Genomic DNA, 13,685 nt, shown 5'->3' on the forward strand with positions numbered 1-13,685 from the left:
CACCAATTAACATGAGCATGTCTTTGGAGAGGGCTGCACAGTGGTGGTTAGCACTTTCGCCTTGCAGCCAGAAGATCCCAGGTTTGCGTACCGGCCTTCCGGGGATCTTTCTGCATGGAGTTTGTATGTTCTTCCTGTGCATGCATGGGTTTTCTTCAGGTTCTCTGGCTTAATCCCACAGTCCAAAAACATGCTGAAGTTAATTGATTGTTCTAAATTGCCTGTAGGTGTTAATGTGAGTGTGATTGTTTGTCTCTATGTGTAGCCCTGTGACAGACTGGTGACCTGTCCAGGGTGTCCCCTACCTTCACCCTCAGTCAGCTGGGATAGACTCCAGCCCCCCCGCAACCCTAATGAGGATTAAGCGGTGGATAGATAATGGATGGATGGATGTCTTTGGAGAACATGCAAACTCCACACAGAAAGACTCCAAAACCTTCATGCTGTGAGGCAGCACTACAAATCACTGCTCCACTGTGCCACCTCATATGTCAAACACGACATATGGTTTTCCTGTAATATGCCAAGGAAGAGGCCGATGCCATATTGTTCGGCTTTCTTCTTCTTTTAATTTCCGGCAGACTAGGTATGGAAGGTACATATCTGCCTCCAGGCAAGAGTTTAGATCTACTTTTCTGAAATCCACAAGTTCACAAAGGAAATATAAACGTGAAATTGTCTGGAAATTTAACAAAGAAGCACCCGCTGTGTCTTTTTGAGAGCCCTATTAAAATATAAAATATAATATATATAATATAAATATCATTTCAAATGAAACCACTGTTCAGGGTGAGCTCATTACTTCATTTTTTGACATCAGCTTTTGTACAATGATTTATTTAACCTTCATCTTGCTGAAAGTGTGTCTTATTGTTAAAAATCTACCACAACACTGATAATGCAACGTGGTTATATGAATTAAGTCGTTTTTTCCATAAAAATTCCCCTGCGCTTGATTGTAATCTGTCCTCAACATATAACGGCCGACATCTGCAAAAGCCTGTAGCAGCTGGTGATGTATTGGCTAATGAATGCACTGAATGATTCTGCATAGTTCTGTTTCAAAGACTGAAGGAGTACACACGAGTGCTGCTTGATGTGGAAAAACACTGCTTTCCTCGTCAGCCTTTTCTCACACTGATGATGCATATCGGCTTGCAAGAAAAGCAGCTGTTTTCATACATTTGCTTCCCGAATCATCACATCCCAGATTCTGCACTCTATTTCTGATATGACGCTTCCAGCGTGTGCTGTCAATTAGTATCTATTATCTATCATCTTTCCTGCTGTATCGCATAATTCAACAAGCAAGATTCACAAAAACATTTACCAATATGAATCACACACAAAAGAGGAAAAACAATCTTTTGAGTCCAGGCAAACAAAGTTAGCAAATGAACCGGAGGAATCGCACCACCGGTGTAATTTGACAATTCACAAAGATGATAATGAGGTGGGTGTGAAGAGGAAGACATTTTTATCTCCTTGTGGTGATTATTCATGCATAACTTAGTGTTTGGGTGTGAGATTCGACCCAGGAGAGGTGGGAATGTCATGTTCATTCAGAGAAACTGGTCCAGAATTTGACACCTTACCATCTTCGTCAGTGGTAAAAATCACACGCTGGATCATGATGTATGCCTCCTAGGTTGCTGTTCTTCATAAATCAACTAAATTTCATCCATCTATCCATTATCTATACGCTGCTTAAGCCTCATCAGGGTCACGGGTGGGGTCTGGAGCCTATCACAGCTGACTTAGGGTGAAGGCAGGGCAACAATCACACTTGCATTCACACTTACGGACAATTTAGAGTTACCAATTAACCTCAGCATGTTTTTGGATTGTGGGAGGAAGCCAGAGTACCCAGAGAAAACCCACACATGCACAGGGAGAACATGCAAACTCCATGCAGAAAGATCCCGGGAAGGTCGGGATATGAACCACGGATCTTCTAGCTGCAAGGCAAAAGTGCTAAACACCGAGCCACCCAACTAAAGATCAGATTTCAGAATATATGTGCTGTTTGGATTGTGTAGGAGCAGTGTGAACTGCCACTAGGGGGGTGAATATGGGACACCAGCGTTCACCGCCTAGTGTCCTGGAGGTGTTGTGGGACTAAATATGCGAAACACCGTTGAAGGGAGGTTTCCACCTGATGACCTTCAGAGATGTGATAGGATTCACTGCACACTGGTGTGTATAGTGATGGGTCAGGGATCCTAGGTCCTTCAATGAGTGCACATCCTTTTTGTTTGGAGCACAAGTGTCTTGTGTTTAAACTAACAGATTCCGTGCACAGACACTATATGTTCTAATTTCTTATAATGAAATGACGCTTGTTAACCTCAAGGAAACTACCCTACTTTATTGAAAATGCCCTATGCATAATGTACAAAGAAAAGGATTGTTGGAATTAATTAAACGATGGTGAAAAAATTTATCATACAGAAGATTCCCATCAGCCGCAGATTGTGATAAATCTTTCTCATACTGGAGGAATGTAACCGACAGAGGAATCACAGCATGTTCTGTCTCCATACATTCAGAGGTTTGAAGAAGCCCCTCACTGACAATGAATCCTTTCAAGCTGGGAGCTAAAGGAAAATGTTTTGAATTACCAGACAGATTTGTGCAAGTGTTGGAAACAGATGAAAAAAAATCTTGATGTTCTTCACAATGGATTCCTCGTGACAGATCCTAAGATGTGTAAATGGCTACAAAAGGCTGTGAAGAGAAATAAGATTGTAATTTTCTTTTCTCTACGTCAAGCACAGCAGAGCAAAAAAGGTTGTGACAATTCAGTGCAGCTGTTAGATGAAGAGCGAGGAGATTAGTTCCAATCACCAAAACAGATCATTCACATAAAAATCTGCAGAAACAACAATGAAAAACGCAAGAGCAGCAGCGAGCCGTTTTAACAAGCACATAAAGTGTGTATTCTGCTTTCAACAGTGCAAAGGAAACTGACAGTTTTCTGCCAGTTTTCACTGTGGTGTGTAATAGGCTGTTCTGAAGATGACTTCTCCGCCGAAAGGTCTGACACAGACCAGCAGAGCAGCATTCCTAAACCACATGCAGTCGACACGGATTACTGTGTAACAATTTCCTTTTTTAGAGGTGTAGATCTCCGCTTATTCAAGGTGAAATAGCACCTCTTCCTCAGAAATACTGCTGTTTTAGAGGCTGCTGTGTCACATGTGGGGAATATTTTTGCTGAACATCAGATGGATTCAGTTTTTACCGGCTATCATTGCAGTTCTTTCACTGGTGAAAGATTGATAAGATGTGAAGATGTAATAGCACAGATTCAACACTGTTGTGGTTTATATATTTTAATATACCATATTTAACATAAAAAACATGCCTGACAAATGCATTGTAAGCTGGCTGCATTGTAAAGAAGCGACTAACAGAGACAAGCCGGTGCCACCTATTGCCTTATTTGGCACTGTAGAATTAAACAATTGTGAAATTCAGAATGAATCAACAACAGCCAGTCTTATGTGCTTTAGAATATTTAATATTGCAGCTCTATGTGCCAGAATCTACTAAGTTTTACAAGCAGAATCTGAAAGGATCTGAAAATTCTTTGCAAAAAGAAAATAGGAGTGATTAAATGTGTTTTAAACCATCACTGCCTTTGTCAAGACATCCTCCTGCTGGTCTTTCTATTCAATCAATCTCCAAAAAAGACAAAAATACATCCTCAGATATTTACTGCGTCATCAGTTGTTGCTGTTTTGTTGTATCCTCTCTCTCTCTGTGTTTCATTTGCTTGACTTGGCGGTTTCTTACATTTGATTGCCGATTGTATAAACAACCTCCTGTCATTAAAATTAACTTGTTTTATGGCTCTTATCCAGGTTGTTTTCTCCTGACTAGATCCTTGCATGTGTTGTATCTACTCTCAGATGTACTTCGCTTTAGATAAAAGTGTCTGATAAATGAAACAGTTGAATTTGTAGAATATCCCGATAACAAAACTGAGAAAATAGAGCTTCGTTGATGCCAGATTGACATATAAAGTCGACCACAGAAACAACACGTCATTGGCTAATCATTAATTTAATTTTTCCATACAGGCAAGTTTTTTTTCAGGTTGGTTAAAGAGTGGTCATTGTGACATGTTACTGCAGCTAAAATACACCCAGATAAAAGATAGATGTAGTCTTTGTGAATGATAGAGAGATTAAAAGAAATAATAGCTCAAGTATTTGTTCTTAACTTTGAGGACAAAGAGTATCTGGAAGCTAAATTCTCTTGCTAAGCATTCCAAAGCTAGATTTGGCAGGCCGTGTGGTAGTAATGTTTGAGGGATGAAGCGAGTGAATGAATATTCAAGAAGTGTAGATTCTAATTGGATTGACTCATGTGGCGGCCATTTGCCAGTTCAGATCATTTAGTTATTCTCAGAACAGCCATAAAAGGAAAGCTGTCTCGCTGTGGAACTTGGCACAATTAGCTACCTTCCAGTTTTGTTTCTTTCAGTTACTTTATTACCGTTGACTCATGCTCATATAGCCCACTGTTTACACAATCACATTTATTCTCTTACATGATTTGAAATGAAGAGATAGTAATTGCACCAATAACAACATAATTTTGAAAAAAATTGCTTCTCACAGTATCTGCAGATGCTCACCTGGTACTGAACACCTCTTGTGCACCAATATCAACACTGCTACAGTATGAATTTGTGGTGGTTTATTAAACATCTTTTATAGCATGACAGAGAAAACAACACATATTGGCACTTCTTCAAAGGTCAAATTGAGGCTAGAATCCACAACTTTTCTCAGTTTTAATGATTTCTTTGGTGATGAGTGGACATTGCACTGCATTTTATTGGTCTGACAGGTGATCTGAAAATACAAAATAAAAAAAAGTGAGCTATTGTTCAGTGGCTGAAGGGAATATATGAGGTGCAGTGATGACATCTAGAGAGTAGTGGTAAGGATTATATGTAGTGTCTATCGTGCTTTATGGTCTGTTTAATCTCTGTAAGGCAGTAGTAGCTATTAGTTGGGTTCTTTTTGTTTCATTTTCTCTTCTGATATGGTGTGCATTTCTACTTTTCAGCTTACAACAGTGCATGTGTTTTATATAACAGCTGGGCAGAAGTCAATATGAAAATTATTTTAGATTTAGGAGAAAACTATGTCATAACTGCAAAATCTAAATGTCATTGTAAGATGTAGTCGACCTAATTGCCAGAAACATGAATGCAGTTTACTGATACAGGGTTGAATCTTTACTGAATGGTATAAAATTAAGAAACAGACACAATCAGCCACAACACTAAAGGGAATAACACTGATGTTTTCGGTATAATGCACTGCTTTGCTGGGAAACCTTGGTTGCTCTGTTACCCACCTAAGCACTGTTGCAGACGAAGCACAATACACGCATCTCATCACTAAAAATCCTCAGGAACAGCTTGAGAAACACTACATAAAGTGCCCAAGGGTCTGGCCTAGCTTCCAAAATCCCCACATCCCAGTCTAATCGAGTTTTTGTAAAGTGCGCCTGAACTAACCCGTCCACAGAGGCGTCACCCCACATGACCCACAGAACCCAAAGACTCTCTGGCCAATGTCCCAGTACCAGACATCACAAAATTTATCCCCCAATAGATTAGAGCTGTTTTGTCAGCATAAAGAAGAACTACACAATGTTGTTACCATGCCAACAACTGGCATACATTTGTCTGTCTGTCTGTTAGCAACATTACTCAAAAACAAACTATTCTGGAATTCAAGCTAGTGTTTCATAGAAAGAACTTTCAACCTACTGTAGGCTTTTCCACCCTTACTTGACTATTTACGGACATTACAACTGGCACTGTCATGAAATGAAGCCACACTTTGGATCAGTTCTTCCACTCTGCCATGAATCTTTTTAGATGCAAGTTTCCAGCAGCACAGTGTTCAGAGTTTGAGAAAATGTTCTAGCATCAGTTAGAGAAGATAAAGAGCTTCAGAGGCAGACGATTCAGATGAGTGGAATTTAGAACTTTAGAACCAGTTCTCAACTTGAATCCCATCCCTATTCAGTTATAACAAATGATCGCTCCACCAAGGAATGTGGCGGAGCGATCATGTTGGTTTGTCTGTCTGTTTGCAACATTACTCAAAAATGGACGGATTTGGATGAAATTTTCAGGGAAGGTCAGAAATGACACAAGGACCAAGTGATTAGATTTTGGCTGTGATGCAGCTTATAGTCTGGATCCACAGATTTGTTAAATATTTCGGTATCATTGCGAGACAGTGGCATGGTGTCACTGTAACTATGACAACAAGTGAGCACTACATCAGCTGCCTGCTGACGATCACATGATTGTGATCCTACTACAAATTGACCGCTGCGGACTTATCAGGACTTACCCATGGGAAATAAGTCCTGATAATATGATGATACAAGGAAACAATTGATTAAATTGTGGGGGTGTTTCCGAGTCCCATCAACTCCCGCTGCCCGCTACATATTTAGGTCACGTGATTCGATATCTGTACATAACATACACATGCATAACACACACCTGTGCTCAGCGCAAGGTCATTTTTTTAAATTGAAGATTTCATCCAACTCAAATGATACAATGGCTGAGCAGCCTTGGTGGAGTACTGCGCTCTTTGAGTGCTTTTCTTGTTTGGGTGGTTTTAATGTTGTGGCTTATCAGTGTAAATAAAGACGAAAAGTTGTGGATTATCACAATTACCTGCGCCGTTTCTGACAACTACCACAAAAAAAATCCACTGTTGCGTATTTGTTTTTTCTTTTGTCAACCAAAAATGCAACATATTACAGCCACATTTCATCTTAAGCAGGTCATGTCACTTGTAAACACTCATGATACTGTGAAGACAACTGCAGTAAAGCGACATTAAACACATACATCAGTACTGACCAGTGCAGAGCAATGGAAAACCTGTTGGTTTAAGAAGAATTCATAATTATAAGAAATAAGATATACAATTGTAGAATTATGATCATCAGTGACAAAGAGTTCTGACAATTCCTCATCTCAAATTACTAAATACTTGTGATTTGCCAGCAATAATAGTCATATAGTTATTAAAGGATTAAATAGTTTTTTCGCCCTGAGTCTTTTAGAAAAACAGCAGAGAAAGAAGCATTTCCTGCACAGTAAAGGGGACAAAAAAAATGTAGTGAGGCAATTTATGGTGACAAAAGGAATAAAAACGGAAAGAGAGAAACAAGACTCAGGCTGAAATGAACTACTTATCCTTTAAAGACACAACAAACAATATAGGTAACACTTTACAGAGAGAGGCACACATTGTGCTATACATTCAAACAAACATTAATATAGAGAAACATGAACATGGCTTGTTCACCACATACAAATAGTTAAACCAACTTTAATAAAACAAAAAGGCAATAGCTAAATAATGCATAACACTGACATGCACAACATGTACTTCGTCACATTCGTAAGTAAATACTTTCATGAGGTCTCCTAACATTCAAAACTGTTGGTAGGAACAAGTAAAGACAATTACATTATGGTTTTATGGCTGGAATTTCTGTATGTCATATTTATATTCCATATAGAATATCGTTCAAAAGAAAAAAAAAATCATGTTTGCCATGAAAACTCACACTTTTATTCATGTGCTAACATAATTGCACAAGGGTTTTCTCATCATCAGTTAGCCTTTCAACACCATTAGCTAACACAATGTAGCATTAGAACACAGGAGTGATGGTTGCTGGAAATGTTCCTCTGTACCCCTATGTAGATATTCCATTAAAAATCAGCTGTTTCCAGCTAGAATAGTCATTTACCACATTAACAATGTCTAAACTGGATTTCTGATTCATTTAATGTTGTCTTCATTGAAAAAAAAACTGCTTTATATATATATATATATATATATATATATATATATATGTATATATATATATATATATATATATATATATATATATATATATATGTATATATATATATGTATATATATATGTATATATGTATATATATATATATATATATATATATATATATATATATATATATATATATATATATATATATATATATATATATATATATATATATATATATATATACAGTTGCAAGAATGTATTTTCTTTATTATGTGAGAAACTGCAATATGTCAATTACCAAGGAGTATAGATCTGGAACTATACATCTGGAACAATCTAGAAATGTTGAAACAGAATAGCCTTTACGGTGACTATACAGGTGCTCAAAACATATATAATTTTAAAATTTCATTTAAAACAGACAAAACTATTGCAGCAACACCTATCAATACATACAGTAAAGTTTTTCTAAGCCATACTCGTGTTTTTGTCTGTGTCTGCTGTGTACTGAGTCAGTATGGTTCCAATAATCAATCTGGCATTGTCTAGTGTGCTGCTTGGTGTAAACTTAACACTTAAGGTGCACACAAGCAGGGATGCAACACAGGAAAAACATTCTTGAAACCCCAACAGCTGCCAAAACCGATGTGTTCTCTGATTACACATCATAGAAAGGCAATTAAAGCAACTGATGGCCTTTCACTGTTAAACTTTCTTTATTTTTTTTTCCTCCGCTTAGTTGAAAACATAAAAATGCAAGTGACACTAACACACTAGCTCCTAGCTGGCCAGTTTGCCTGCAGTGAGCTCATTCCCAGCCTGTTTATTGACAGGCTGAGAATGTATACTGGATTTCACCTCTGGCTTGGCTTTCAGCCAGTCACCAGGAAATGTTTCTTGCAACAGTTACATAACCCAAAGTCAAACTCAGAGCCACATATGGACCCAAACAGAGTTCAATCAGCAGCTATTCCATTGGTGATGCTGCAGTCGCTAGTGGCTGCAGGGGGAAATGAACGATACACAGCACATCCTCTGTGGCACGTAAAGTTCACAGTTTGAACAGATGGAAATGCAAACTAGGCCATAGTTCCATAATAGAAATTTAGTTAGACCATGACAAACACACTGGCTGTGTTTAAATGCTAAACTCAATCACAGCTGAATGTTTGACTGAAGTAAGAACAGCTTCTCACAGCATTTCATTAACGTAGAGAGACATTGATGGGACGCGAGTTTAAACTTCTCTACATGCTGAAGTAACCCCGTCTGCCTTTATACAGTGCCTTTATGTCTAAGCTAAGCGAACACCATGTGCACTGTTGTATGTACAGTGTATTATGCATGTGTATACACCTTTAAACATGCAAACATTCTGCTGCATGCATGTCTGGAACTCTTCAAGAGAAATCCTCAGGCTGAGCATTTGGAGCGCTTCCATTTTGCATTTTCACACCGTTACCATCGCAGCCAGTGATCTCTGTGTGGCGAGACGTGATGTAGCTTCTCTTCCTTGTGGGCAGAGAGTGCTTCCTACCAGGGCCACCTCCAGCAACGCCATCGCCTTCAGTGGGGTCGTAGACCACCACCACGGTGGTATCCATGCGTGACAGCGTGCACATGCTGCTCTGGTGTGTTTGGTGATGCCGCATGGAGCGTAGCTCCTGCTCGTCGTTGATGGACACCTTGATGAACGGGCACCAACGAAATGCTCGTTTGAAACCAGCTCGAAACCTGGTTTAACATCAGAAGGGAGATAGAAAGAGCTAGCAAACACAGGCCAAGTTGAAGAACATATGAGATGTGGAAAAAAAAGTGTTTACTGGGTATTTTTCACTTGACAGTCCATTAATGTTTTAATATTATATTTTTTTTCTACATGAAGCAATGTATACCATTTATTGTGTACTATACTATACCACAAAGAATTAATGAAAAGAGGCCCATTGGTGTGGAAATGCAATATATATATAGTATAAACCTACAGTATTTGAATGCACTGATTTGACATTCACTGATAAACCAAATAACTTCAGTTGCTTGACAGAGGAAACATTGCTTTTAAAGAATCAAATGCATTTTTCTGTTGAGTGATGCTCTCTTGATGTGTGACTCAAATCATTTAAGTCATTGATCAAAAGAACACAAACAACAGAAAAAAAAGTATTGTATATAAGTGCTCATAAGTATATATTTTAAGAATGAAAATCTAAGAAATGCATGGAGAGAATGGTAACAACACAGAGAGTTATAGATTACTAGAAATTAGTTTTATTTTTAGTTGTTTAATTCTACTTGTCGTGATTTTTCCTCTTTCTCTAACCTTATGAGATAATACAGAATTTCCCTCTGGGGATTAATAAAGTCTGTATAAGTCTAAGTCTATACTGACAAAAAGCTATTTCGTTTTAGAGTTAAAGTTTTGGTAAAGCATGGTAAAACTGAATTGAACTGAATTAATGGTACCTAATTTAATTCACAAAGTTGCACAATAGTAGTCAGCTGCGTATTTGTTGTAAAATCATTGGCAGTGTTTCAACTGGGATGTTAAGTTGTTCTGCTGGGAATCGATAACATCGTATTGATTCCAAAGCCATGTTCCAATTCTTCATTGATTCCCTTATAGATTCCTGATCAGTCGTCTGTGTGGAAAAAAGGGAAGCCTACACAGATTTTCAGTGTCAGCTGAGCTGTTTTATCATCTCTGAATCTGACCGCATTGTAGAAAATCAACATTCACGTGATTCAGGTGTGCAAAGACACTGTTTAACCTGGAGCCCTTTCAGTGGCCACTTCAATACATTTTTTTTTTAACCTTTATTTAACCAGGCGAGATCTCGTTGAGATTAAGAACCTTTTTTTCAAGGGAGTCCTGGCCAAGATAGGCAGCAGCAAATAGAAAACACAGTTATGAAATTAAACAGTTAAAACATGATTTAAATACGAAAAAATAATAATAACAATAATAAATTTACAAGCAAGTTATAAAAAACGTGCAAGTTGTGGAAATGGCCTCAAGAACTCGCAGTTTTGATTTAATTCACATATAAGCAACCTCTAGGAAGGCAGGTGATCTACTGACACAGCTTCTCTGTCATCATTTAAAATAGATAAAATGAGAGAACACTGGTGCAGCCTGCATTTTATTACAGCATCAGAAATTTCCACTTAGTAACAGATATGTTGCTCAGTTGGGAAGCAGTGGCACTTGTGTTTAAAGTTCTTGACATAACAATTTGGGAATTCAAGCTAATGTTTCACAGAAAGAGGTTTCAACCTACTGCAGGTGTTTCCACCCTTACTTGACTAATAGTGCGAACATTACAACTGGCACTGTCACGAAATGAAGACACACTGTGGACCAGTTCTTTCACTTCTGACCCTTTTAGACGCAATTTTCCAGCAGCACAAAGTGTTCAGAGTTTGAGAAAATGTTCTAGCATCAATTAAAGAAAATAAACAGCTTCGGAGGCAGACGATTCTGATGAATGGAACAATTTAGAACTATCGAGTGCCGTCCCTATTCAGCCATGACACACGATTGTTGTTGTTACTCACCTGCTGTTGAGGCAGCAGTAGATGATGGGGTTGTACATGGTGGAGCTCATCGCCAGCCACATCATTGACAGGTACACCTGCTGGATGTACTTCCACTTGCTCAGACGCACGTTGAGACCCGTCACGATGAAGTAGACGTGATACGGCAGCCAGCAGAGGGCAAAGGTCACCACCACAATGATCATCATCTTCACCACCTGCAGGAGAAGGAGCGAGCAACGGTAAGAAGAATTCTGTCACTGTGAAGACACATGCATGCACAGCTGTTTGTAAAGCAGAGGAGATTACATGGGAAAGAAAATAAATCTGCCACTTCGCTGCTACCGTTTCTGAATATTTGGTGAGGAGAACATGGTACAAGTAGCTCCAGCCAGCTTCTTTGTAACACCTGGCACCACAGGGAACAGACTGATGCGTTTCTGTAATACTACAATGGAAAGCAGGACAGTGTGTTCCAATTTCACTTATCAGATGGCAAGTTTCTGATAAAAGTCCATGTGAGGACTTCATCCCATGAGTGCCTTTTCCAGAGAACTTTAATTGAAACACCACTGTAACTTAAAGTTGAACCTGTGTGCTGTGTATACTTCAGAGATGACACGTCAGGTGAATGAATCTGCTGGGAAAAAAATCAGGAGAATCCTTAGAATCACAATTGCAAGAATAATTTTAGACAATCAGTGTGGATTCACTTTGAAACTGGCATTTTCATGATGATGTCTAATTTAATAATCTAAACAGACTAAATAACATTAGAGAAATAAAATGTTACTTTTACCATGTTACCAGATAACAGCCCTTTTTAAATTTAAATGGAAAAATAATCTATTTTATTGTCTTTAGTAAGCTTTTGGTCTGTGCTTATTGTATCATCTGCCTCTGTGCTACATGCTTTAAATACCTGAAAATCATACATGGTGGAAGATACCACCATATGTATATATATATATATATATATATATATATATATATATATATATATATATATATATATATATATATATATATATATATATATATATATATATATATATATATATATATATATATATATATATATATATATATATATATATATAAATAAAATAGTGTCCATATTATTAGACATTTTTTGTTTTGCTTCTATAACTTTCCTTAGTCGTTTCACTTGTATATTCTGCTTTTAGGATGACTTTCTAAACTTGAACAATAGCAGCTTGTTTTCAAATTTCTAGGAATCCATATTAATATTGACAGTCCCAGTTAAATAAACCGTCCATCCATCAATCCATCCATCCATTATCTATACACTGCTTAATCCTCACTAGGATCTCGGGGGGCTGGAGTCTATCCCAGCTGATTTAGGGTGAAGGCAGGAGACACCTTGGGCAGAAAGCCAGTCTATCACAGGGCTACACATAGAGACAAACAATCACACTGGCATTCACACCTACGGACAATTTAGAATCACCAATTAACCTTAGCATGTTTTTGGATTGTGGGAGGAAGCCGGAGTACCTGGAGAAACCCACGCATGCACTGAGAGAACATGAAAACTCCATGCAGAATAGTCCCGGGAAGGCCGGGACACAAACTGGGAATCTTCTAGCTGTGAGACGAAAGTTTCAATAAACCAATTTCTTTTAAAAAGCCCAAATGTTTCAAGTAATTTCGATTAAAAATGTTTGAGCATAAACCTCTAAATCTTTTCCGAACTTTCCGAACAAAAAAAAAATTGTTTCAAAAAAAACCCCCAAAAAAGTTTTTATTTGTCTATTAGCGTCTTTTTCTTATTGGAAACAACCTCCAGTGGAATGTCTCTGGTTGGGAACTGGTTGGAACAAAATCCACAAAACTGGAGGCTGGAGAGGCAGAGACACTAGCAGAGACAAAACAGACATCGAGTCCCTCCTGAAATCTAAACAGAGGTCCTGGTACCCTTTGGTTTAAGCACTTGTTGCAAAGAAGTTTATGGTCTCACACAAGTCACGCTGTAAACTGCACAAGGTGGCTGCTAAACAGTGGGTGAAGTATTTAGTCAGTATTTTAATTTGAGGGTAGCATGAACATTAAACGATGACTCTGACGCTCTCAGGGTGATATGATCCAACCTAAAAGTAAACTGAGAGACCGGAGAAGTTCTGCTTTCAGTGTAAATGTTTGCATTGCATGTGGCGTGTTCTGTTGCCAAAGAATCCTAAAACAGTGTGTTATAGAGATTTAAGCGGAGAAGCTTAAAGGGAAGGTCTAATGTTTAATGACGGCAGAAAATACATTTATCTTGTTTAGAT

The 13,685-nt window shown here is 38.1% G+C and overlaps 1 protein-coding gene across 1 annotated transcript in view; it reads right to left on the minus strand.

Moving 5' to 3' along the window:
• Positions 1 to 8,106: 8,106 nt before the first annotated feature.
• Positions 8,107 to 13,685, minus strand: part of tacr3a (tachykinin receptor 3a) — a 30,196-nt gene continuing 24,617 nt past the window's right edge. The window contains exons 4-5 of the mRNA XM_023269067.3: positions 11,416 to 11,612; positions 8,107 to 9,591 (exon numbers count right to left, since the gene is read on the minus strand). Of these exons, the coding sequence (XP_023124835.1) occupies positions 9,258 to 9,591; positions 11,416 to 11,612 (531 nt within the window). The 3' untranslated portion in view covers positions 8,107 to 9,257. The remainder of the gene's footprint in view (positions 9,592 to 11,415; positions 11,613 to 13,685) is intronic.

The sequence above is a fragment of the Amphiprion ocellaris genome, chromosome 4 (genome assembly GCF_022539595.1).
Source record: "Amphiprion ocellaris isolate individual 3 ecotype Okinawa chromosome 4, ASM2253959v1, whole genome shotgun sequence".
In the NCBI taxonomy this organism is placed as follows: domain Eukaryota; kingdom Metazoa; phylum Chordata; class Actinopteri; family Pomacentridae; genus Amphiprion; species Amphiprion ocellaris.